We start from the raw sequence: 25,826 nt of genomic DNA on the forward strand, positions 1-25,826 counted from the left end.
TTAGCAGGAGGTGAAAGTTTTCCAGAAGAAGTTTTTACAGGGGGCTTTGCGGTCTCGCTGAGGCAGTGATAGCCGGTTGTAGACCGCCCGCTCCTCCAGACGAGACTCCAGCGGCTCCTCAAGATCCACAAGCGCTGCTTCCTCCGGCAGCATGTTGGTGTCCAGAGCTCCATCCAACAAGCCGGACACCAGCTTCAGGATCAGCTCCTTGCGCTCTTTGCTCAGCTCCTGACCACAAACCCAAAACATGTACATCATTATTATTAAACATATTGTAAGAGTGAGACGATGGACAATGTGAATATTTCACATCTTACAGCTTCCAAAAAAGTCAATTATAATGATACTAAAGTATCATTATAATAATACTTTTTTTCTCTCTTCTTTTTTTACATATAAAACAGTACAAATAAACAGACTGAATTAAAGACTGTATTAATTTTAAATAGAAAATTATTTAAACAAAATATCACAAGCTATGTCGTATGTGTACAGATTATAAAGCCCTCGGAGGAAAATGTATGATTTTGGGCTATACTAAATACATTTAATTGAATTGGATTTAGTTTCATTGATTTCACAAGCAATCTTTATTTTAAGATCATTCTTTTTAAAGTTATAATAACTATATAATAATAATAATAATAATAATAATAATAATAATAACTATTATTTAAAAAATAATTTACCTCAGAAAAAGAAAATCTCTCAATGACAGTGGTTATTACAGGGAAAATGTCCCATGAACTACAAATAAACAACAAAAATCTCCTCACCCGGCTCACATGGATGGAGCCCCTATCCTCCAGGGGAAGCACGGCGGCTGCTCTAATGCTGAACAGAACCCCCATGAGAGTCGCTAACACCACCAGGAGCTGCATGCTGTGACAGGAGTGCAGGTGACGGACCAGAGCTACAGCCACAGGACCAGGAGGTTCACGGAGAGAGGAGTGTGTGAGTGAGTGTGTGTTTGAGGAAGAGAGAGAGATAGTCTGAGCAGCTCAGAGATCCAGAGGAGAGTGGTGGAGAAAGTGCAGTGCAGTTGGTGGCAGCTGGTCACAAGATTTGGAATGCACTGATGTTTCTTCCGCTCTACCTCCAAAGTCCCTCACTCTTTTATACTCCTCTACCCCTGTCTGCCACTGACGTACAGGATGTGTGGGTGTATGACGGAGGGTGCTACGGGGGGAGGATGTGTATGTGAGCGTGGAAGAGGAGGGGAGATGAAGGGTTCAGGACAGAACAAATGGAACCGTTGAACACTTAACCTTTTTGACAAATTGGGAACACAACCTCACTGGGCTAAAAGCAGGTTTTAACATCAACATGCAACTAATGTATTGACAATTGTGACAGACAATCACAAGCAAGATCTCTTCAGGCAGGTACGCAGACAATCCCACAACTCATCAACTGCGTAATGTACTCTAGACGTCTGGAACAATCAAGAACACATTGGTCACATCTTCCTGTGGAGGCAATCAAAATATCTAAAATAAATATAAACTGACCACAATGCTGACTCATTGTTATGCCAGTGTTTCGCTCTGAACTTCTGCCAACATCTGATTGCTGTCACGGTGCCTCCATGTGCCACTCTGACACCTGCAGATTACAATTGAGCGGTCTGACACTGACCATGACTGCAGGAAGTGCCGTGAGGAGATGCTCATCACCCATCTAGTGGAGGAAACACAGCTGTTAAAAGAAAAGGTGATTTAGTGCTGGGTGTATACAATGGAGTTGATGGTTCATCTTGGTCTACATGAGCAGTTAAGTGGATGAAATGTGATTGATTTTTATTTGTTGTCTGAAGTAAACACAAAACAATCGGCCTTTGGGTCAGAATAACAGTTTTAGGAAAAGGTTTTGAGAAAAGACTGATGAGTGATATCACCAATGTACCACCAAATACAAACTATATCCCAATTAGTAACACAAAAACTCTCATTCTGCAAATAGCAATGACTGTGAGGGTATATCCCAGTTGAATATAGGATAGGCTGTAGCTGCAGTTCAATTTAATTAAGACGCTGTGGATTAAACAAGTGAGAAATGAGCTTCCGGCTATAGTGCATAATCAAAATGAGTAAATTACCTTTTTTTTTTTTTTTTACCAAGCCAAGGTAATATTCTTTGGAGCTTTGCCCTGGACAGTAAAATTTATATAGCATTCGCTGAATTATTAATGTGGCACAATGCAGTTTTTGCTCGTCTTTATTCATTATACAAGTGTGGCAACACATGACTAAGTTTAGTATGCCTGACACACGTTGCAGCTTACATAAAGACTAATTTATCTCTAAATACTGTATGTAGCTAAACAGAATCATTAAATGTAGTTCACAGCTTAGAGTGTGCTACTTCTAAACTACTGCAAAACCTAATTATACTGGTCTATACGAGCTTAACTCCTCACCAAAACTGATTATGGAGAGTTGATTACAGCATAAAACATACTCTTGTCTTTAGATTTTTTTTTTCCTCATGTGTTTGAGAAGCTGCCCTCCAGCATATATCGCTGAAATAGCACAATTAACAGGGTTTACTGTTGTGACGTCTTTAGATGTTGCTACCGGCAGGCAACATACAATACTTATATTCCAGTACGCCTTGGTTGATATGTTCAAATGGATTTGTCGTGCTTTCAAAACAGTGTTTGAGGTATTTTCTTCATACACTGCTGATCTCAAGAAGGCCCGGAGCCAATCCAAAGATTAGCCGACTGTTGAAACGGCTATATATTGGCAATCCAGCGTGTTTGAAGAATCTACAATAAACTGGCTCCGTACAAATATCTGCAGTCTGACCTGAAAGAGGCTTCACACTGTGAAAAACGTCAGCATGACGACAGGTCTGGGTGCCCCCAGGTTTTATTAATGTGCGTGGAAGCCTCCATTTTACCCACATCTACTTCACGTACGGCCTCAAACAACAGCTCAACAGCTCTCTGACAGGGATCACAAAGGAACACTGACTCAAGGATCATTTGACTGTTGTGTGGGAAAAACTGCACAGGAAACTTTGGTGGAGTTTAAAAAGACAAGAGACATAGTCTTCAAAGTCCTGTTACTGCAGTACAGAAATGATCACTAAAGCAAATACATATTGTATTAAATATGTATGGATACTCCCTAAATTGTCTGTTTAATTTCCTATATTACAGTCGGAGAACACTCATGAACAGGAAGCACCTTCACTGTAGCACTGTAACGCACTATAAAGGCAGTACAATAATAATGTACTGCACTGTCGCAGCTTGGTCACTTTTTAATAGAAAACCAGCGAGGGCTGAGGTATTACACAATCACCACAGTTGATGCAACTGAAGGCAACAGTGGCGCCTCACATCGCAAAAATACTGACTAATCTAAACAATTTAAAGGGGCCTTCCTTTAATATTTAAAAAAAAAAAAAACCTGAAATGTTGTATTCTCACAATATGCATTTGAAGAGTATAATTTCGATGCATTCCTGTATCCCTCTCTGGATAGAAGGTGAACCAGCTTGTACATGAGATTAAAGGATGCCATCTAGTGTCTGCGTAACGGATCTGCACTTGGGCCTCACAACACTGTTCACACCAGAACCTCTGCGGATACGTTGAGGGTTACTCATTTGCAGTGATGCTCAGCTGAAACATCATTTATTAATCTGCGCACTGCTGGAAAGTGAAGCTGCAATTGGCAAAGATTAGCTAAAAAATAAACAGGTTTGGCAGATAGAAACCTTGAACAGATAACTTGTTTTTTTCTGCAGCCCTGAAGTCAGAGTGAAAAAAGCACAGAATCATTTCCAAATACTGCTTTTAAGCGCAACACATTTTAAAGATATCAGTAAATTCATAAGCTAAAATGTAGCCCTGTGTTTAGTGGTAATGCAAATAAAGCATATGGCCAAATGCACACAGAACACAAAGAACCACTTTGTTACCAATTTATTACAGTACTTAAAAAAAAAAAAAAAAGACAAATTCATTGCTCAGATATTTCTCAACAGATTCCGTGTGAACTTACACTAATACGTACAACTGAAATGTTTAACATGTAATGACTCAGCATATAGGCTTACTACAATACAAGCCTTCTATAATACTGCACGTTTATAACTGCATAATTATCAATTTTTCTCATTGCAAAACTCCAATACCATATCTAATTATTTTTTTGACAATTTGCATTTTAACACTGTTATAATTGATGGTCAAAGCTGAGAAAATGTATATAATCCAACAGTGTTGGTGATAAGGGACACGTGAGCTTTCTTCTAGGCCACTATGTGCCTGGTACACTTGGATACAGAGCAAGTCTTTTCTCCCCTACCAACAACAACGACCAATTTCAGGCACTATAGGGTTTTTGTGTAGAGGATGCATTAGTATTGTGAATATGCAGTCATGACAGATGGCGACTGTGCATTTTCCTATGAGCACAAACTGATATTAAACATTACAAATACAAGTACATCAAAGTACTCCGTGGTAACGTAATGCATTACATGAGGTGTAGATGCAGTGAATCCAATAGACAGCACACGGTTTCAGATTGAGGTCAGGTTTGACGGCAACACTCTCCCCATCTAGCCCAGTCCGCTAAATTGCTCTTCACATAATGCTGATAAAACAATTAAGAGTAAAAATGAAAAACCAAATACATCAGTAAAAATAAATAAAAACACCAAGAGCGTGTAAGACTGGAAGGAAGGAAACATTGGAGCGAACTAACACTTTTCCCTGTATAACTCTGCAAGTTCCTGCCCACTGATCATTATTTGGTGCCCCATCCATAAAATCTTGGAGCCCTTCGTCAGCGGCGTTGAACTGGGTAGAGGAGGTAAAGAAGCCTTAGAAGGTTGTACATCTGTGGTCTGAGGGCCAGGTAGAGGATGAACATGGTCCATTGTTGCTGGTCATGCTTCATTGAGTACCTGTCAATGGTCAAGAAGACACTTCGTGAAAGGAGGCAAATATGTGTCAACAGTTTTCAAGTGCGCAGATATTGAATATGAAATTGATTTTAACAACATTTACCTTTTTTGCAAACTCAGGCAGGACGAATGATGCTTTGTGAATTTCCGGGTTGTAATATTTAAGGTTCATACATTCCATTTCTTCTTTTGACAGCGCTCTCATTGGATCCAAGAAATTTGTTTCCTAATTCAAAAAAGGGAAGGGGCACCTTCATTTGACGGACATCACCGAGAAACAGCAGACAAGTTCATTTTGCTACACAACGGTTCTATAATTTAAAAAAAAGGCAGAGGATTTCATAGGCAATCCGACAACAATCATGCAGATGGTGGATGGGAAATGGAGAGTGACTAGCACACTTACGGGATTTTTACTACAGAGCATGAATCCAATTTGGCCACTGGGATAAGTTGGGATGGTGCTGTAGGCATAGTCCACCACAGGGAATAGGGTCTTGCAGAAGGTTCGCATCTCCTTTATCAGCTCCAAATGGAGCCATTGACACTCTCCTGTGAAGGAAGGGCATGTTCATTTTCAAAGTTTGAGGTTAGACTGTATAAATGAGAAACATAACAGCTCCAGGCTGATGAGTAGAAACCAATTGTATTTTGTTGGTAAACTTGAAAATGGGGCGTAGCATAGTTATGACTTCTACTGAAGTCAGCATTTTCCTAAAATTCCTCTCCAGCCATTCTCCAAATTTGAACAAGAAAAAGTGAAAATACAAAGTATAAGTAAAGTATGAACTATGGAGTTACCCTGGGAACATAGAATTCCACCGTTTCTCAACGCCGTCTTCATCAGTTGATAGTAAGACTCCTTGAACAAACTCTCAGCAGGTCCTGCAACAAGATTCAGAACTCAATAAATGGATGGCCTCCGTTAACAGTTGGCAAAGAAAGGTGTTGCAACACTTCCAAAGTGGCACTCACCAACAGGGTCTGAGGAGTCGGTTATAATGATGTCGAAGGCATCCTGGTTCTTCTTCATGAATTCAAAGCCGTCTCCAATATGGAGGATGAGCTTGGGACTGTAAAACCCTTTGGCCATCCCTGGGAGGAACTTCTTTGATGCATTAATAACTTCCTACACAGAAGACGTCATCAACCAGGATACGATCAGGCATGGCTCAGGTCCAATATAACGTATGGAGAGAGAGATAATGCTTGTCAGTGTTTATGCTCCTACCTCATCGATCTCACACAGGACCACCGACTCCACGAGTGGACTCTTCACCACTTCTCTCAGCACTCCGCCATCTCCACCGCCGATGATCAGCACCTGTGAAAGTGGAAAGACGGCCGACTTATCAATACAAGAGCGAGTCTTCCTGGGTCACGCCCGACTGCAGCAGCTTTCATTACCCAAACAACACACATTGAGCAATACCTTCTTGGGGCAAGGGTGACTGCACAGTGGGAGGTTTGCAATCATCTCCTGGTAGGCAAACTCATCTCTCTCTGTGCACTGGATCACTCCATCCAGAACCAGGACGTTCCCATAGGTTTTACTGAAAAGTGAGGACACAGCAAAGTATGAGAGTCACACGAAAAACGTATATGGTTTGCATAACTTGAGCAAGATGCAGCACATGTTAGCGTTGTGTTAATCTTCCCAACGCATACAAATAAAAGTACACAATCGTATTAATATGAATGTTTTTTCTTAGTTGTTTTTTTTTTACCTTCATGGCAATAAGACGAATTGAATTGCAGATGTCTCGCGCATTGATTGCTGACGTTCTTAAACCCAAACAGAGACTCGCCTGTCAGTATATCGGATACCGTTAACGTGGCTCTCCACCGACTCAGAGTTATCCCCCCGCCGTAGCTTTCTCTATGTGGTCATTTCGCTACCTAGCTAGTTCGTTCGCGAGCTCAAACATGTTCGGGGAGAACATGAAACAATTCGCAGGTGAGCTAACGTCACCAGCGGGGTAAAAACTTCTCAAAAACCCCACGAGCTTCAGGTTGCTCATGCACTGCTGGCGGGCGCTAAGGAGCTAGCGACGTTAGCCAAGTTTTGTAGCTCAAAGTACTCACCTCTTGAAAACCATAATGTCTTGAAACTCGGATTTCTTTTGGTAGAGGACCTCCTCCACCTGAAGGCTCATCGCCTGCCCCGGCCACAGCGCGCACGACTCCGTGAACCAGCCATCCTTTATGTGCTCCATGACAGTTTTCTGCGGCCACAAAATAACACTAACGTGTTTGAAAGTGTGGCAATGTGATCAAGTGACACTTGATCGTCGTCTGACTAAACGTGACGCCTCGCTATATAGCGAATGGGGTGCCGCTGACGTCCGTGACGTGTAGTTGTGTGAGCCAATGGGATGCCAGAACGAATCGTTTCCTGTATAGTTTGTTTGACTTTCACACCAGTAGTCGACGCCCGTCGGCTGGAGCCCACGTGAAGAAGAACCACCGCGCATGCGCATACCAGAACACAAGGCAGGACGATCGTTCGTTTATTGTATGTTAACGTACGACCTCCTCTAAAGTTTTAAATAGTTTATCAACAAAAAAAAACTTACTCTCCAAAACATTTAAAGGAAAAGCCTAAAAGTGTCCGTCTTCGCTTGGCTATGTTTGACTGTATAACAGCAGTTTGTACAATAATCAAAGCTTCTCCTTTTTTGCCCAGCACAAATACAGCTTTCAGATTAGTTTGTGAAGGTTACTGTAACATGTAATAGATGACATCGTGTCCAAACATAATAAAAAATGAGTAAATGCGTGTGGAAGAAAAAATGTAAATATATAAATCCCCAACAATATGAATTCACTAATTGGTTTTGATGTCTTATTAATTGGTGATGTTTTTTTTGTATAATTTAAGATTACATTGTTTAGTTTACGTTTCAAATCTTGTGTTACGACGAGAAACATCAAAGGACCATATTGTAAATAAGTGTTTAATATGTTATTTTTAATGTCTGATATCACACATATTGTCATTGATTTTCAAGTCACCGTGAGTCTTAATGCAAAGCACAACAGAAGCTATAGCTTTCAGATCACCAAAGATCTTACATTTTTACTAGTTGTTAATGAGAGTTTAAACTTGTTTAAGTTTCTTTGTTTACACAAGGCTGAGGTTTATATAACAGGACAGTTCCACCAAGAGGATAAAGTAAACCAAAATGTATAATAGCTCTGAAGAAAGGTCTTAGATCGTGTGTTCTTTCAATTTGAGAGCATGACTCATTGACTTTACATTGCATTAAAATAAAACCTGTCTTTAAACACGAATAGCCCCTCCTTGCGCATGGATTTGCTGTTTTTGATTAAACTGTATGCTTGCACTCAGATATATTATTGCTTGCACATATTTAATGTGCTCGAGCTTCAGTTTTTTTTTGCCTTGCACTCAGATTGCTTCTGTGTCCTCGTCACTCGTCGAAAAGCTGACAAACTATGATCATTATGGGTTTTAATCCTTCTTTTGTCAATACCCAAGTGTACATATATATATATATATATATATATATATATATATATATATATATATATATATATATATATATACACACACACGTACATATATATATATACACATATATGTATATATATACATATATATATACATACATACATATACATATATACACATACATACACATACATACATACACATACATACATATATACATATATATATACATACATACATGTATGTATACATATATATACATACATACATGTATGTATACATATATATACATACATACATGTATGTATACATATATATACATACATACATGTATGTATACATATATACATACATACATACATGTATGTATACATATATACATACATACATACATGTATGTATACATATACATACATACATACATGTATGTATACATATACATACATACATACATGTATGTATATATATATATACATACATACATGTATGTATATATATATATACATACATACATACATGTATGTATGTATATATATATATATACATGTATGTATGTATGTATGTATATATATATATATATATACATACATACATATACATACACTACCGTTCAAAAGTTTGGGGTCACCCAGACAAATGTTCAGCAATTTCTCTCATGGAATAGTCTTCATCTCTAAGAACAAGAACAGACTGGCGAGTTTCACATGAAAGTTCTCTTTTTCTGGCCATTTTGAGAGTATAATGGAACCCACACATGTGATGCTATGCATAGGAAGGCCAGTTGTAAAGCTTCTCTCTCTAGCATAACTGTTTTAAGCACAAGGGTTTTCTAATCCTCCATTAGTCTTCTATGCGATGAACAAACACAATGTACCATTAGAACACTGAGTGATAGTTGCTGGAAATGGGCCTCTATACACATATGTAGATATTTCATTAAAAACCAGACATTTCCACCTAGAATAGTCATTTACCACATTAACAATGTATATTGTATTACTGATTTATTTAATGTAATCTTCATTGAAAAAAAACAGTGCTTTTCTCTGAAAAATAAGGAAATTTCTAAGTGACCCCAAACTTTTGAACAGTAGTGTGTGTGTGTATATATTTTGTAGACTTAATACTTACAATATGCAATACTGCTGTACTATACTGAATATTGTTTTGCTACTACTACATTTCACTTCATAATATTACACTTATATGCCATAATATGTATAATGTACCAGCCTTTTTATTTTATTTGACCATATTATGTGATACTGTTATACCACTTTACTTTGAGGAAACGTCACTGTTAGTCTAGAACACTGAATAATGTTTCCACCAGTAAACCTGAACATGCACCTCTCTCTGTGTGACAGCGATTATAACCGCATAACTATATAGATTATAATTAACTGGAGGATACACTTTTTTTTTCTACACGTAGATCTTAAACCCTTAAATATAAACAGTAGCCCGGCCACCCTACAGAGGAAACTCATTTCGAGTTTTTTATTGAAATACAAGTTGGATAAAATCTCCATTGTCCTCTCCTTATATGTAGTCAGGTGTCGGTAGGTAGAACTGAGTCGCCGCTCTCCTGTCTGACGTCACACGCTGCCACGGACTCTCCGCTGCCAGTAATCTCACTCGCTGTCTCTCCAACGATAGCTAACGTGTTAGCTAGCTGACTAGGTTGCTATTATTAAACTGGTGGGAGGGAAATGAAGCTGCTGTAAACATCTTAACGCTGATTGGCCAAGACTCGCGACGTCAAAGATCTTCTATTGCTAAGATGAACACGACCTCAGTTTTTTTTTCCGTGTCCCACTCCAATCTCAGAAACGGCGGACAGTTGTCCCCCCCCCTCCCAAAAACAAAAACTCTTCGGATCTACGTGATTCACGTGGATGACATATTTTGGTTTCAAAACGGTGAATTTCGCCAAAAGGTGAGGGATTTTCATGTCTGGTTGGTAAACCGAACGCACCTGCAACGAGACAGGGATCATTTCATTTGTCAACACTTTACCTGGCATTCTATGCCCCAATATGCGTTAATTCATGAGCATGGCACAAAATAATAAAATAACTTTCTAGTACTTTGAGACAAAAAGGAAAATCTTTACTTTTTAAATACCGTCAGCAGCGGAATCAGGGACCTGCTAAAAGTAAGAATTGGGGGAAATGTCAACGGAGGGTTGTACAGTCACTGAAGTGAAAAAATGGTTCGATATCATAACGGCTTGAAAACACATCTCGTCACAGCCAAACAAGCAACTACTGCAACAGGAGGGCGTCACAGGGAAGTCTCAATGACGGAGATGGACGAACGAATAGGTGCTACAACAGGTTATGTTGCATTGTCGGGCATTAAAGGATGTTCTCCTGAACAGCCACTTGCATGGACCTGCATAGAAAGAACATCCATCTGTCTCTGCGCTGTCTCGCCATGAAGCGCTCGTTTACACTTCCCACTGACCTTATTAACTTTCAATTACTGTGAATTTTAGTCATTTTGCAGCTTGAGTTTCATAATGATAATGTTGTTTTGTACAATAGCATCAATAGACAATTTGTTATATTATAATTTCAACTGCAGAGTTAAAGAGGATAATGTCAACATAATTATGAAGTCATTTTTTTTTAAAGCAATATTTTTATGAAATATACATTTCATTAGTGACATTTTGTTTGTTCGGGTAATAGCAGACTAACTGCACATGACTCCTATGACAGGTCTGTACCACTTGAAATGTAGCTCCTACCTTAGAGAAAATTCAAAGTTCTCTTAAATCACTCGACAGGCCACTTAAGAATGATAAGAAAAAAGCTCCATATAACTATGATACCTCATGATACTGCCCTACCAATATATATATTTTATTTAAAAAAAAAAAAAAAGACAAAAAGGAGACAAGAACTTTTTCGTCTAAAATCATCTTTATAAAGAGGTCTGTGCTTCCACATATTTACAGAGTAAACTGTTCCTAAGATGGACGAAAATAAACGTTGAAATTAATTAAATAGTGAAACTACTGAATTTCACTCTGAAGGGAAAAAAATGGGAACACTTTTTGCAGGATGGGGAAAAAAATACTTTGAAATAGGAAAAAAAATCAAAATAAGCTGGAACGAGAGTTTATCTTTTGGGCCAGTTTTGCCGGAATCTGTAAAGAAGAAAAAGACAGAATGGTTCAGATACTGAGATGTTTGAATTTGCAGAGGCAAAGAAGCGACTGTATATTGCACATAATTAATTACCTTTCGGATTTTCCAGTCATGTACGACATACTACGGTTTCCAGGTCCAGAATTGGATTTTTGTCCTTTGGCAGTTTTCTGTTGAATTCAATATGTTAATTAAATCATGCATTCTTGAAATACATATTGTTTTAGGAACACATTTATTATTACTATTTTATTAATAAACAAATACCTTTTTCTTAAAACCAGTTTGCCGATTTGGATCAAACTGCGTGTTGTCCTTTGGTTTCGTACCTGTAATAACAAAGCAGGTGCACCGAGTTGAACTTATTTTTCGAATACAATATTGTACACCAAGCTGAATGTAAATAAGTAGTGAGATGATGCCTACCAGCAAAGACTTTGAGGTTTGACCGACTGTAGTCAAAGGGACTGAAGTCTTCTTGGGGAGGCGGTTCCTTTTCTGCAGATTTCATCAGCTTCTTACTCGGTTTGGGAGTTGACTCTCCAATCTCACTGGCAACCCTCTCCCTTTTCGTTCCGCCGCCTTTTGCATATTCCTAGTGAAATTGGTCAGCAGCATTATATTCTGTGCAATCCTTAGAATAACCAAACATATAAATGTATTCTTAAATGGATGTATTTCGGTAAACCAACAAGATAATGACCACTGTTGGAAAACGGTCCCCAGCTTGAGGATAAGCGGTACGTGGGTGCAGTTTTGTTATACCAGTAATCAAACAACTTCATCTTTTTGATTACGTTTGACATTTTAATATTCCGGTGTTTATCTATTTATGGTGCAATATTAAAAATTGCATATCATGCATAACTGAAATCTTAAAAAAGGGATTAAAAGGAATTATAAAGAGATTAATATTAGCTGACATCTTTTGCCAAACAAGGTTTTCTTTTGCTGCACACTTACGTACCCCACAGAAAAATGTCACTGTATAATAGTTAGGTTGAAAGAATGGACCTACTAACGTCAACATTATATTGACTTGGTAATGAAAGTCTGCAGTCGAAAATCCAGCTTTTACTGCCATCTATAGGTTGACATTCTCACTTTGCTTCATGCACTGCTGCATCAAATTGTTATTTCTGTGGACATGCAGGCCCAGAAACCATTTAGTCTTTTAACCGTTTGGAATCAGTGCAACAATACTCTTTTACCATAGAAGAAGTGCAACCAGTCTTCAGGGTGAAGTTATACTCCGACTACCAACTAGCTATAATAAGGTGGTTGCAGCTTCATGTCAAGATCTCAGAATCTACCTTTATTCTTTACATGTAGAGTTCATACATGTCAAGTCATATTTATGGTTGGGCATCAAACTTGTGAGTCTTAACATATCATGTGTTCTCCTTGGGATCATTTCTGATTTATTTATCCAACATGCTTTTAAAAAAAAAAAATGTAATTGAGGCAACTGTTTATGAATATGACAAGAGAAAAGCAGTTATGTTAGAAACCAAAAGCAGTGATAATATCAGTGCAGAAGAAGCTTTGGAAACCTTTCTTTCAAACTAAAATTAGACAAGAAAACTTCACTGCCAAAGCATCGGCTGAAACAGTTAGCCGACAGCCAATATTTGCCCGCAGTTGGCAGGTTGAGGAGTGTTACTCTCAGGTTCTGCTGCCAACAGTTCTGACTATAATGCATGCCACCAACATGTTTATTTGAAGCCGCCATTTCAGCTTCAAACTAACTTTTCACTTAATTCATCATCACACAATGGACTGCTGTGGTGCATGCCACTAATGTGTGCACTCGTGACTGATGGCTCAAAGCCCACACAGTCAAAAGGCAGAGGGGAAGTGGTTCAGCCACCAGGGTCAGAGGAGACATTTCTTTCTGCCTCCCAGCACCGAGAAATTAAGATGAAGACCCAAGACTTTTGTCTCACTGAGCATTTCTTGCAGTTGTGGCAAGAGCATGTAGAAGAAACCGGGTAGGAGGATGCATAGACATAGCCCAGACAGAAGCCGCACACAGGAAGTGGGCTTTTGGGCAGAAATAAGCTATTTGTGTTCCCCAGGAGAGAAGACAAGCGCTTTATGGGTGGGGTGCATGTCTCTAATGCTGCAATCCCACGCTGTGCATTCTTTTCCCCCAGGCACATCATGTGATAGATATAAATATTAAAAGGCCACTGACATGCCTGAGATGCAGACTGGCAGCAGTGGTTCACTCGCTTGTGAGTCACCATATTGCTGTAAAGAAATATCAGCCATGTCTTTAGAAAATGGGGGGCATTGCAGAGGGTTAAACTGCCTATTACAGCACTATCTTTAATATGCCGTGCCAGGCTCATGGAAGAATATAACACCGTGTTTTTCATGAATATGTACCTTCCCGACAGGGACATCAACAGTGAAGTTGACAGAGCGCAAAGCCCATCTAAAGTAGCATCGAGGAAAAGGACGGACAAGAGAGCAAATAACTCACAGCTGCTTGCTGGCGAACCGTGGCAACGTTCTGGAGAGACTCCTGGTAGCTCTGCTTAGCCAGCTTCCTTTCCTCTGCGGAAATCAACAACAAATGTAATACAATGAGGGACGTTGCAAAGAAAAGAAAAGAAAAGAAAAGAAAAAAAAAAAAAAAAAAGTACATTTAGAGCAATTTTGACTTCATTACCTGTAATTTTCTTTGAACGTTCCTTTGCTTCTTCCTTAGATTTCCTCTTGGCCTCTCTCTTGGCCTCCAACTCCTTCTGTTGCTGCTCAATACTCTGCAGTTTCCACCTTTTACTAATCTGTAAACAGGAGTTGGTTGGTTATTGTAATTTAACGTACAGCCTCCTCCAAGATTATAAATATTTTATGAACTAAAAAAACCTTTCACTCTCTTCAGGCTAAGGCTAAGTCTAAAAGTGTCCGTTTTCGCATGGCTTGCTTGGCTATGTTTGACTGTATAACAGCAGATTGTACAATCATCAAGCTACTCCTTTTTTGCCCAGCACAAATACAGCTTTCAGGTATGGTTATGAAGGTAACAAACAAAAAAAACGAGCGACTGGGTGAAAGAAAAATGTAGTATTTGTAAATCCCAAAAATATGAATTCAATACTATGTTTTGATGAGGGTGTCTCTTATTAAATATGTGGTGATGTATTTTTTTTGGATTTCATGATTGCATCATTTAGTTTCACGCTTTAAAGCTTGTGTTTTGTCTGGAAACATCCAACATTTAAGGACCATGTTGTAAATAAGTTGAATCTGTTATTTTTAATGTCCGATATCACACATATTGTCGTTGATTCTCAAGCCTCGGAGAGTCTTAATGCAAAGCGCAACAGAAGCTATAGCTTTCAGATCATCAAAAAAACTTCACATTTCTGTGACTACCATAACTGATGTAAGTTTAAACATTTTAAAGTGTATTTGTTTACACAAGGCTGAGGTGTATATAACAGACAGTTCCATCCAGAGGATAAAGTAAATAAAAAAGTTCTTATTATATAGAGCGTGTTCTTTCAATTTGAGAGCATGACTTTAGTCGTTAAAAAATTGTCGTTAAGCGGGAAACACAGATAAGTCTGGATGTGGATGGCTATAAGGCGCTTTTTGATTACCTCAAATATTTTCGAAGATGGGTCAAACTTGGCATTCTTGCTGATGTTGACATCACCCGAGGGCAAGTACTGAAATTACAAAGAAGATAGTTGAATGCTGTGTGCCCGGTTGAATAAAATGCAATGCAAACAATAGTGAGGCTTAATCATGTCATATCTTACCATTCTGAAAGGGTTTTCAAAAGACTCAATGATACGTCTGGCTTTCATTTGAGCCACAGAGATGGAGTCTGGGTCATTCTGTGTTTCCAGCTCCTTCAAAAAGAACGAGTTCTCACATTAGGTAAAACAGCTGCATACAAATCGACTGGCGGAATAAAGTAAACTAGGAGTCGATATCTACCTCAAACTGGGTGATTTTAGCTGTTGCCACGAGACCACATGTATTCTGTACACTAACATCCATTTCGTCCTCTTCCTCTGAGAAGAGCATCCCTTGTTTGACAGGCATTTCTGGAAGAAAAAAATCATTTTTTTTTTAGGCCTAATGGGCTAGAATATTAAAATCTCAAATATAATGCAGAACATGCATGTGTAGCAAGCTTACCATCACTGGAACACTGCTGAAGATCGCTCTCAGGGACCCTGGATGTATCATGAGGACCAAACATCGTGACTTCTGGCTGGAAAATTATACAAAATCACATTACTTTGATCACAGTCATGGTTTATTTTCAAAATACTGAAAGCAAAATCAAAAAATGCCATCTTGTTTGATTAGTTTTTAACCAACCTTTTTTATGGTTGTGAGTCCTTTTGTCGTTGGACCTACAACCTCAGCCTGTGTGAAGTTTAGAAAACATTTAGGTACCTTCATCGACAAGTGACTTCACATTGAAATTACACCACGAGAAACATTGTTGCCACCCATCTTTTCTTACCTTAAGGAGAGGCATTTCTCTGGCCTGCTGCACTAACAAATGCAGCTCATTGACATGCTGCCTCACCAGTGGGGGTACAGGGTTACAGCAGGCAATGATGCCCTGAGGCTCCCTGAGTCGATAAAGACAAAATGCTCGGTTGGAGGGTTTGAATAATAACACTAAACTCACCTGTTCTAAAAGTGAGAGAACAGGACAACAAAATGAATCAAAAGTTAAGCGGGAAATCTATTCAACTTACCTTGGCAGCTCCTCAGAGATCTTGTTCATCATGTGAGTTGGCAGAGTGAACCTAAAAAACACACAAATAACTCCATGTTAAGACAGATGTAGAAAGACTGAAGGATCCTAAAAGCAGGGAGATTGTCACAAAAATGTGGGTTGCCAAATCTGGCAGGGCATCAACTATAAATAGGAAAAGGGCTCTAGCGAATTTCCAGAACAGCAAGTCCATCCATTTCCAAACAGCCTACCCGGTGCTTTCATCTTCCTGCCTGGCCAGCTTGTCCCTCCAGGCAAACAGCAGTCTGAAGGCAGTGAGCTGCTGGGTGTTTAAAGACCGCTTCTGCTTCCTCTGCAGCTCCAAATAGGATGCCTCTGTGAATATGGGCTTTATATATTTCTGTACGGAGGGAATCATGACAAATGTCAGAAAAGAATATATAAAATATGACAGCAATACAGAAACCACATCACTATTAGACAGAGCTAATTCTGTCAATGGAAATTTGGCCGATAAGTCAATGTCTTTTTTATTTCATGACTAAATGGTAACGACAACGTAATTGAAAAAAAAATTGAAAACAAAAGTTACAATAAAATATCTTATTGGTATGCCCTGATGAGTAAAGATTAAACAAAATGGTTGGCTCCCTTTCAGCCGACAAGGGATGCCAATTTAGATCATCATGCACACTGACTGCAAATTCAGCAGAAATGTTTAAAAAGTCTGGTTTGTCAGGTAACCAACAATGATGTATGATATGAAACGCGCACAGTAAGTCAGTAACGCCCTCTCAGACTAGACTACTAAATACAAAAGGTCAAGTTATGCTTACTTCTCATTTGCCACTGTTTAAGTGCCAAATCAGTGTTGATATAGTGCGAATTATCCTGCAGCAAGATTTGATCTACTTCCAGCAGAGTCATGCGACGTAACAGTGACGCATGGCAAAGAAGAACCTACATGATGTCATCCGATTTTGCGGCACCGATGACGAGCATGAAGAATAACTACATATAAAGAAATAGCCAATCCTCTTGCGTATGATCTCGTTTCCTTATGTAGGTCATCAGTGTTAAATTGAGACCATTTCATAAAAATTTTTTTTATAGATTTTTAGCGGACTCTAAAATGTAGCCTTGCGAGCAGGAGAAATATGCTTTCTCTGTCAATATAGCGAGGGAACTTATTGTTTCAATGGACTATATTAACCATCAGCACCCATTAAACATCCTCAACAAAACAAAAACGAGGTGCAGCATTTTTCCAGTACGTGTTGATTTAATCCTACTGCTGTATGAAGTGAGGTTTGTGCTCACCTTCAGAGAAATGTCTCTGCTCTTGTTCCAGACGCTCTGCAGCAGACCTGGCTGCCCGTGGTTAAAGTCTAACAGCTGCGCCCTCACACAGTCGTAGATGTAGAGAAGGTAGTGGGTGTCGGTCCGGGCATACTGCGTCATCTCCTCTGGCAAGGGGCTACAAGGCCAAGTGATGGGACATTTTTTAGAAGTCAATAATAATATATTTTAAGAGTAATACTACAAACAATCTGAAATCAATTTTCCAGTTACGAAATTAAAAAGGAACTCTTAAACAAAAAAATATAAAACGTCATACCGAATCCTCCAGTCAGCCAGCTGGTAGCGTTTGTCTGAGTTCACACTGCAGAAGTGTTTGAGCAGATGGTCGAGGGAATGTCTGGCCAGGTTCAGAGCCCGGCTGGCCTGATGCGTGTCAAACAGGTTGACGACGTACAAGCCCAGGTCCCTCTGGAGCCAATCCATGTCAGAGTCGGCGCCGTGAAATACCTGAGAACAGGAGAGCGTATATTCAGCTGAAACCTCCCTGAAAAACTACTAATTTATTTTTGAGAAAGAAACAAACTGCTTAGAATACAGAAAATATTTTAACCAAAAACAGGGGTCGGGGGAGGAAGAGACGGGGACACCATGTGACATTCTTCCATTTGGATTATTTTCACAGATCTCTCTGCGGTTCAAGCCCACGCAACACACTTGTTCACAGGTATCCTACAGTGTGTGAGTCACAGTGGCTCACACACGCCCCACGGGACACCCACCAACTTTATCAAACTTCCTATTCCAACTGTTGGAGAGTTTCTTCTCCAGGTAGAAGATTCAACGGTTCAGACGCAACCAGTTCACAAGGGAGTTTAGGCATCATTTTTTTATCTGCCTAAAAAAAAAAATTCCTTTGAGGTAATTCTAAGGTCTTAAGTGCTGATATTTGGGCATTTAAAGACAAAGCTGGACACCGCTTTAAAAACGCAGAGCAATGCTACAAGTGGAACAAGTGTTTCCTTGTTTAAGTTTAAGCATTTAAAACAACTCATTTGGAAATAAAACGGAAACAAAAAGGAATTGACTAGAATTATCTCTCATAGCTGTGCACTAGGCTTGGGCACCGAGGTGATTGGTTGGGCACGATAGCGGTCCTCACATGTCCACAATAACATATTCCAATATAATAAGATAGATATGAAATTATGCAACGGCTATATTCAGTTACTCTCTTTCTCTGATCTTCACTTCATTGTTGTAGCATATCAAAATGTAATTCTTAAAAAAAAAAGAAACCTTGTACAGTTTCCCATTTTGAAAATCTAATCAGACATGTAATCTCATCTTCCCTTTAGGTAATTTAAATCACAGAACAGGATACAGGAAGAATCAATTTGCGGAGCAGTTCCATTACCTTGACAATCGCCGGGTCAGTAAATGCCTCGTTGAGGATGTACAACTCGCTGCGGAGCTCAATGGTGTCGATGATGAAGTCCTCCTCTCTGGTGGAGATCTGCATCAGACAGGTGAGGCCGAGGAAACTCCTGTAGGAGTGGTGCTGTGACAGAGAACAGAGTGTTAATAAAACGTTTATACAAAAGAACATACAGGCTTGGTAATTAATGCCTTCCCGACAGAAAATATCAGCATTTTAACCTCCACAAAGGCACAACCAGTTGCTTGGCTGTGGTACTGGATCACATGATATTACTTCCTGTACATCCAATTACTTCTAATCCCGTACCTCAAGATCCACTGCAAATTCAGACACTTTGCAAAGCTTCTCATTCAGAGCCACCAGATCCTCCAGAGTGTCAATGAAGGAGCACTTGGTCTCCGCCATCGGCTTGGACATCTAAAAAAACAATCCGACAGATTTAGTAGAAACCCAACCAAGAGTGAGAGGATCACATGGTTATAGGAGCACTATAACTAACCTGCGGTTCTGGCTTAGACAGAAGGCCTTCTGGTACTGTAAAATGATCCAGTTCATGTTGGTATGGGTGTGCAAACCTACGTGGATCACAATCACAAGTTAAAACGGACAAAGGGAAATCAAAAAAGACCAAATGTTATTATTACAAAAGAGACAAGTCTCACATGTCTTCAACATGTTCCTGAGTCCTCTGTTGGTGAATTAGGTCAGCCAGGGCAGCTGGGACATCAAGGTCCTCAGGTCTCTGTTTACGGATTTGTTTGTTGGTGAAATCTACGATTGGAGAGCAAGAGAACAGATATGTTACACGTGTTTATGACTTTACGGCACCAACAGATGTGAGGAAGAGGCTTTAACTTACAAGAAGGAAGAATCTTTGTTGCATTGGGCTTGATGAAGATCTTGGGTATAAATGGTGTGTTGCTGTTGTCAACTTTTTCCTTGAATTTCAGCTGAGGCCTCGTGATATTCTTGGCATGGAGCAGTCGGAACGTCTCAGTACGACTTCTGGAGCTTGAACCCTGATCGATAAAAAGCACCGTTTACCAAAAGGTGTGTTGGGCCGGTATGAATATTCAAGTGTCCAAAATAACCTCTCCAATGCTTAAATGAGGACTGGCACATTATGTTTAAACCTAATTATAGCATCCCAAAAATAAACATGGCAAGAGCTGAGCGGTTAATTAGCTAACCGTGCGATTCCAGCTGGAAACTACAATCTTGGGAGGCTGAAACCCGGCAGGCAGGACAGGCTGCTGGCCCCGGTTCACCCCATCAGCTTCATCAAGAAGAATCCCCTGCAAATCAGATATAAGAGCGTGGTTGGTTTCAAAAGACTTACTCCATGATGAAACTTGTAAAAACACCAAAAGATGTAGGCCATACCACTCTTTCGAGGATGATGTCGTTCGAGTCCACAACCAAGTCAAACCTCTCCTCCAGCCCCGTCAGCTTGCTCTGGTCTCTCAAGTGAGATCTGCAGCCGTGGTGCTGCATTATCTGACTCATGCTGACACGGGGACACAGTTGAGAGAATTTATTGTGTTTGCATGTCTACGGCTTGCTTTCTGCTCCTTAAAATACTACGGATGGGTCAAATGCAGAGAATACATTTCCTCACTGTGGGACTAATAAAATTCTTCTTCTTCTATTCTTTCAGTGTGGCACAATTATCACACAGTTAGCATCAAAACAGGATGTGATGTCATTGCTTTGACAAACGTAAACAGGAAATATTGAGCGGCAGTGAATTGCCTAAGAGACAGATATGGCTCTCAATATTTAGAGTGGTGCTGCGTGTGATCTTTGAGGGGAGACTCAGTTCAACAACTAATTGATTAGTTGACAAAATTGTACGAGTGTTAGTTGACTGAGACTGTTGCAGTGTGTAGTCTGGTAGTGTTTAACAAACTGGGGCGATACGACACGACTCAAATCAATCACGACCACCGTTTTCCAAAGGTGGGATGCATCAAAACCACAAGGGTGAACATATTCCTGAATTTGTCAGTTGCACAAGAGAAGGGGCGGGTGCAGGTCTGACTGAGAATGAAGCAACACACATATTCATACTCACCAGTGCACAAGCTTGTCCCCTTGACTTTCACAGAAATCCCGGAATCCCGGGAAGCTCCGATACAGATCATACTCGTCTCCTGTCTGAGGCAAGCCGGTGGAGGCTTTGGTGGCAGATACCACGGCACCCAGTCCATACTGCAGAGGCAGGCTGAGCGGTTAGTCAATAGCAAGATAATAAAGTGCACAATCTAAACTGTAGGTCAGAGAAACACAGCAATGTCTGTTAAGTATTGTTTTTCTTTTGGTTTAACGTCTAGTATAAATGTTTTCACAACAAGGTTGTTCCTAAACACTGAAACGTGGGAGTTAACATACATATTAAAATTGACATGAGCGATGTCATTTACTGGAATGACTAAAAATGTATAAATCCAGTTTTTGATAAGGACTTGTTTTAACCATTTTATTATGACATTTTCAAATTTGGATATTTGTTTGCTTTTTAATAGCTTACGTCATCACGTTAGCTAGAGTTTGACTAAACTCACATAGGGTCCTGAATTAAAATCAGTAATCTTAAACAAACACTTTGAGAAGAGTCAAACCATTAATCGACAAAATAAAGAGACGAGTCGACCATGGTCTCGCGTTAACATGTCTCGTTAGCTTGAAACAGACATCTTTGAAGCCAATTAACGCACCAGCGGAGCTCAAGTGTCCTATCGTCGACCACTACCAATTACTTTTAAGATAAATAAATATCAAATCAAGTCTTTTGTCAACAGATAGCTGTGCACGTCTTCCACCAACACCTAACTCATAACGTGACCACAGCTCGCAGCCAACAAGCACATCCACGTTGCCCCCACCTGACGGCTAGGCTCAACTCAAAAGCTGCGACCAGCTCGGTTTGTTCACTCACTTTCACAAAAGCATCCGTGTTTATAAAACCGGGACACAGCTCGTCTGGTTCCTCGTCGTTGCTTTTTGAATTTGAGTCTTGAAGGCCACTGTTTGTGGAGTCATTACTCTTAGACGAAGCCATCATGTTGTTGGGTGCTTGTGTACATGTGAGCCACAGGAAGCAGCTCCCGGCCTTAACGCTTTCTTCTTCTGCGCTGCCAGAAGGAAGTTGAGACAGAGACAGCGCCCCCTGGCCGCGTGGAGTGGACGGGCCGCCACACGACGGACTATATTATCTTCTACACGTTATTGAGAATTTAAGAGAAATATTGCCACATGATCACATGTAAAATGTTTGTGTTTGAATCTGAAGTCGTGCATGATATTTATCTTTATTTTAATGTTGTGCTGATTGCCACCACTCAGATTGAGATCCAAATTAAGATTGGTCATGAATCTCGTCATTACTCCAATGCATAGCCAGGCTCTGGTCCTCCATGTACCAGTTCATCCATTGCAGTATCACTGCAGACACTGCCTTCCTTGTATTGGCTCACCCATCCAATCTGACCACAGTGTTGCACCAGGATGCTGGTGCCATGAGGGGGCAGTATTGACATTTGCAATATGAAGACTAAGCTACAGCATCTGCACTGTATTTGTGTGCTACTGGGGAAAGGCACATACACCAATCATGTCTAAGCCAATATCTCTGGAAGAGCTATCTAATCTATATCTGAATATTTGCACACAGCAGTTTTCAGCAATAGAGGTGATGCTGCGGGTATACTAATCATGTCTCTACAATAGCCTAGTGTTGTGATTCAGCGGTCAATAGCATGTGAGGAGCCATTGCCGAAGTATTGACACACCAGCTCATTATGGATGATCTGTGGTGTGTAGGGAGAAACCTCTCTTTTCTTCACTTCCTCTTCCTATTGATCTCTTCACAGGGTCCTCTCCCTCTTATTATCTTAAAAGCATCTCTGCAACACTGGCTCAATCAATATTTCACAGTAGCTTTCCATGTCATTCCCTTGTTTAAGTGGAAGGCATCTTTACTTTCACAGATATATGCTCTAATAATAAAAAGAAAAGTATCAGTATTCTTTGCAAAAGCTACTGCCTACTACTTTCAGAAAGTGTATTTTTTTAGATTCAAAACCTTAGATTCCCTTTGATGATGGTTCCTATTATATATTAAAACAAGTACTATATGCAGCAAAAATCATTTCAAATTTGTTCGTTATCCACTGAATAGGATATTACTGCTGCCATTTACTCTCGTTTAAATGCTTTTTCATAATATTATGCATTTTATAGCTTTGATGGTGCCTCAAGGCACCACTCAAATTCTTCCTGCAGTAAAAGACACTAAAACTGCTGATGCTGAAAATGACACCGTACCACACATAATTCAAAGAAATCCAAAAGAAAATCCTCAGTGAATTGTTTTTATTAACTCCCTCATTTAGAAAACACAAATGCACCAAACAATATTGTACATGCACAGCTTCAGCATATCAAGATCTGCTGACGTCTTTTCAATGTGAAAACATTACGGCCACGATCTCATGGAGATCACCCAGACATCAAAATACTGAGGAGGCACAACAGAAAGGCCAAGCGTTGTCACCCAGAGCTCTAATCGATTTCTTCATCAATATTTTTTTGAGAATTACAAATTTTTAGGGAACTCAATTATTTCCTTTTCTGATCTTGAGAGGAGTAAGAAAATTGTGACATTGTACTGATATAAAAATTAACAGTAGATAATACTAGTGGTATTATCTACCGTGCACTGGTCGACTACCTTGTAACAGGTAGTGTTTGTGTCATTGCACCAAAAGGCTGTGTGTGAGAGCAACCGCTAAGAAATGTTTCGCTCTGCTCATGTATTTTTCAGATTCTGGGTTTGACACAGAATTGCAATTGGAAGTAGGACACCACAGTTTGGTCTCCCAGTTGGGGGTGTCGCTTCAAATCACAACAACATACATACAGTATATTTTACTGTACGAAGTCACGAGAGATCTCATTGCACCGGCTTTTAATCGCTATTTTAAAGCAACACTTGACCTTTGTGCAGCATTTTTGTTAGAAACAAAATAAACAATCAGGAACCATAAAAAAGAAAAGAAAATCAAAGTCAAATTTAAAACATCTCCACAGTACTGATACGCCACAAAAACAAAGAGGTTGGCAATGCTTCTATGTACCCTAGACACAAGTTAAAAAATGGCGTAATGTCGACCTTTTTTAAGTTCATATAATCAATAAATCAGCCAGAAAGATGCATTTCCTGTGTAAACATTTGTTAGCTTAACAATGACATTCTGTAATGGATGAATGTACAGAGATTAACCACACGTAAAGCCACCAAAACAACAAAACAGGATTCAAAGACCGCATTCAGAAACACTCATTGTGGGCAGAAAGTCTTTTGTCTTCACATGTAATACAAACTTGGACATTCTGGATCTTTTTTTTTTTACATGTTTCTTTGCACCTGCAATCCATGGTAATTTGATAGAAAAACAGGCATTTCAACCTCCCTTGGTGAAACTCGTTTTTTTTTTTTTTCAACCTTCCATACTGACCTTGTATTACTCTATTTGAATGTCCACAATGCTTCAGTTGCCCAAAGCCCTGAACCACGCTTAAATACAAGAAATGAGTTTAAACCATTTTTTACCCTAAACAGCAGAATGGTTCTCTGGAACAAAAAAAAATTGTAGGGTGAGGTACCAATCCCGCGCACACGCACACGCACACACAGTGAATCTTCCTGGTGTCATCTTGATGGGATTGTCCTGATTTAGTTCTCCCTAAATCCTGATACATTAGTCTTGTGTGGGTGTCATTAGGACCATTACTCCTATGCCCTTTCCCACAGAAGCCCCTCAGGCCTGCTCTAATTCATTAAGATGTTTTAATGTCTGCTAAATCATGGCACATATCAGGCGTTCCATTCTTCAAGTCAGACTGTTAAATAGACCCTTGTGTTGTGTGCTGACAGATTACTGGTATATCTGCTCTTGCCACTTTAGGGCTATTGAAACGTAGCGTGAAGCAGGTCTGAACACCTGAGCAGTGGGGTTTGGCTGAAATATATAACTAAACAATGACAACACGTACCACATTAAAAAAGCCAATACAACTGACAAGATAGACAGATTAACAAAGTATTAAAGCACAGCTGACCATACATGTTGCCAAATAATGTCTAAGCTGGTAGCTAGATTTCAATTATCAGACTGGCACAATTGGCAGCACTTTAAACCTCTCGTCTCGACTTCAATGGATGATTATGGACGTTATGCGCTGGCACAGCTCCTGTGTGTTGTCCAGATGGATGTAGACTCCAGCTCCAACAAACGATTATTAATCAGTCAGTCTACAAAATGTCAGAAACTTCAGAAAAATGCACATCACAATTTCCCAGAGCCCACGGTGCTGTTTTCAAATGTCTATCTTGTTTTGTGTGACTAAGTTTAATACCCCAAGACACTATACCATGGATGCCATGGCCGCTGAGCACTCTGGATTCCTGATTGGCTGTCAGGTGTCCCTTTATGTCTGGTAACGGGCCAGTATAACCAGACACTTCTGACACGGGTGTTTGTTTGCTATCATAAATGAATGCACCAATATCCAATTGATTTGACAAAATAATCCTCACTTCTGGTAAATTTACCATTTTCAAGGCTTGAAATCTAGTAAATGTACCTTAAAGGGAGATTATTTTATGAAACTATAGTTCCAGAGGTCAAGATTGCTCAGAAAGTATTACACTGTTATGCTATTGAAGTTTGGAGCACTCATTGAAATACTTTGTGAGAAATTACCATTACCGTTACTTGCAAGATAAAGAGCTACTTCATGATTTGA

General features: G+C 39.7%; 3 protein-coding genes across 4 annotated transcripts; all 3 read right to left on the reverse strand.

Moving 5' to 3' along the window:
* Positions 1-881, reverse strand: sst6.1 (somatostatin family member 6.1; the record flags this gene model as incomplete). Its single annotated transcript, XM_079226457.1, has 2 exons — positions 1-228; positions 777-881. 2 exons carry the CDS (start codon positions 879-881, stop codon positions 1-3), a joined length of 333 nt encoding a protein of 110 aa, XP_079082583.1.
* Positions 882-3,922: 3,041 nt separating this feature from the next.
* Positions 3,923-7,142, reverse strand: srm (spermidine synthase; the record flags this gene model as incomplete). Of its 2 annotated transcripts, none has more annotated exons than XM_079226129.1 (8): positions 3,923-4,926; positions 5,030-5,152; positions 5,333-5,478; positions 5,728-5,811; positions 5,902-6,055; positions 6,158-6,250; positions 6,359-6,479; positions 7,012-7,142. In XM_079226129.1, the coding sequence occupies 8 exons, from the start codon at positions 7,140-7,142 to the stop codon at positions 4,909-4,911; spliced, it is 870 nt and encodes a 289-aa protein (XP_079082255.1). In that variant the 3' UTR covers positions 3,923-4,908. The 2 variants fall into 2 exon arrangements, with proteins under 2 accessions (XP_079082255.1, XP_079082256.1); XM_079226130.1 differs by having other exon boundaries at positions 3,923-4,947.
* Positions 7,143-11,344: 4,202 nt separating this feature from the next.
* On the reverse strand, positions 11,345-22,080 carry exosc10 (exosome component 10; the record flags this gene model as incomplete). Its single annotated transcript, XM_079226128.1, has 25 exons — positions 11,345-11,558; positions 11,653-11,729; positions 11,827-11,888; positions 11,986-12,154; positions 14,048-14,121; positions 14,237-14,354; positions 15,174-15,242; positions 15,336-15,428; positions 15,517-15,626; positions 15,721-15,796; positions 15,907-15,954; positions 16,055-16,166; positions 16,296-16,346; positions 16,528-16,676; positions 17,597-17,753; positions 17,895-18,085; positions 18,993-19,136; positions 19,323-19,433; positions 19,516-19,591; positions 19,679-19,787; positions 19,876-20,035; positions 20,207-20,311; positions 20,400-20,523; positions 21,091-21,227; positions 21,955-22,080. The coding sequence occupies 25 exons, from the start codon at positions 22,078-22,080 to the stop codon at positions 11,531-11,533; spliced, it is 2,676 nt and encodes an 891-aa protein (XP_079082254.1). The 3' UTR covers positions 11,345-11,530.
* Between the last annotated feature and the right edge of the window lie 3,746 nt (positions 22,081-25,826).

Source organism: Taurulus bubalis (assembly GCF_910589615.1).
Source record: "Taurulus bubalis genome assembly, chromosome: 11".
NCBI lineage: Eukaryota > Metazoa > Chordata > Actinopteri > Perciformes > Cottidae > Taurulus > Taurulus bubalis.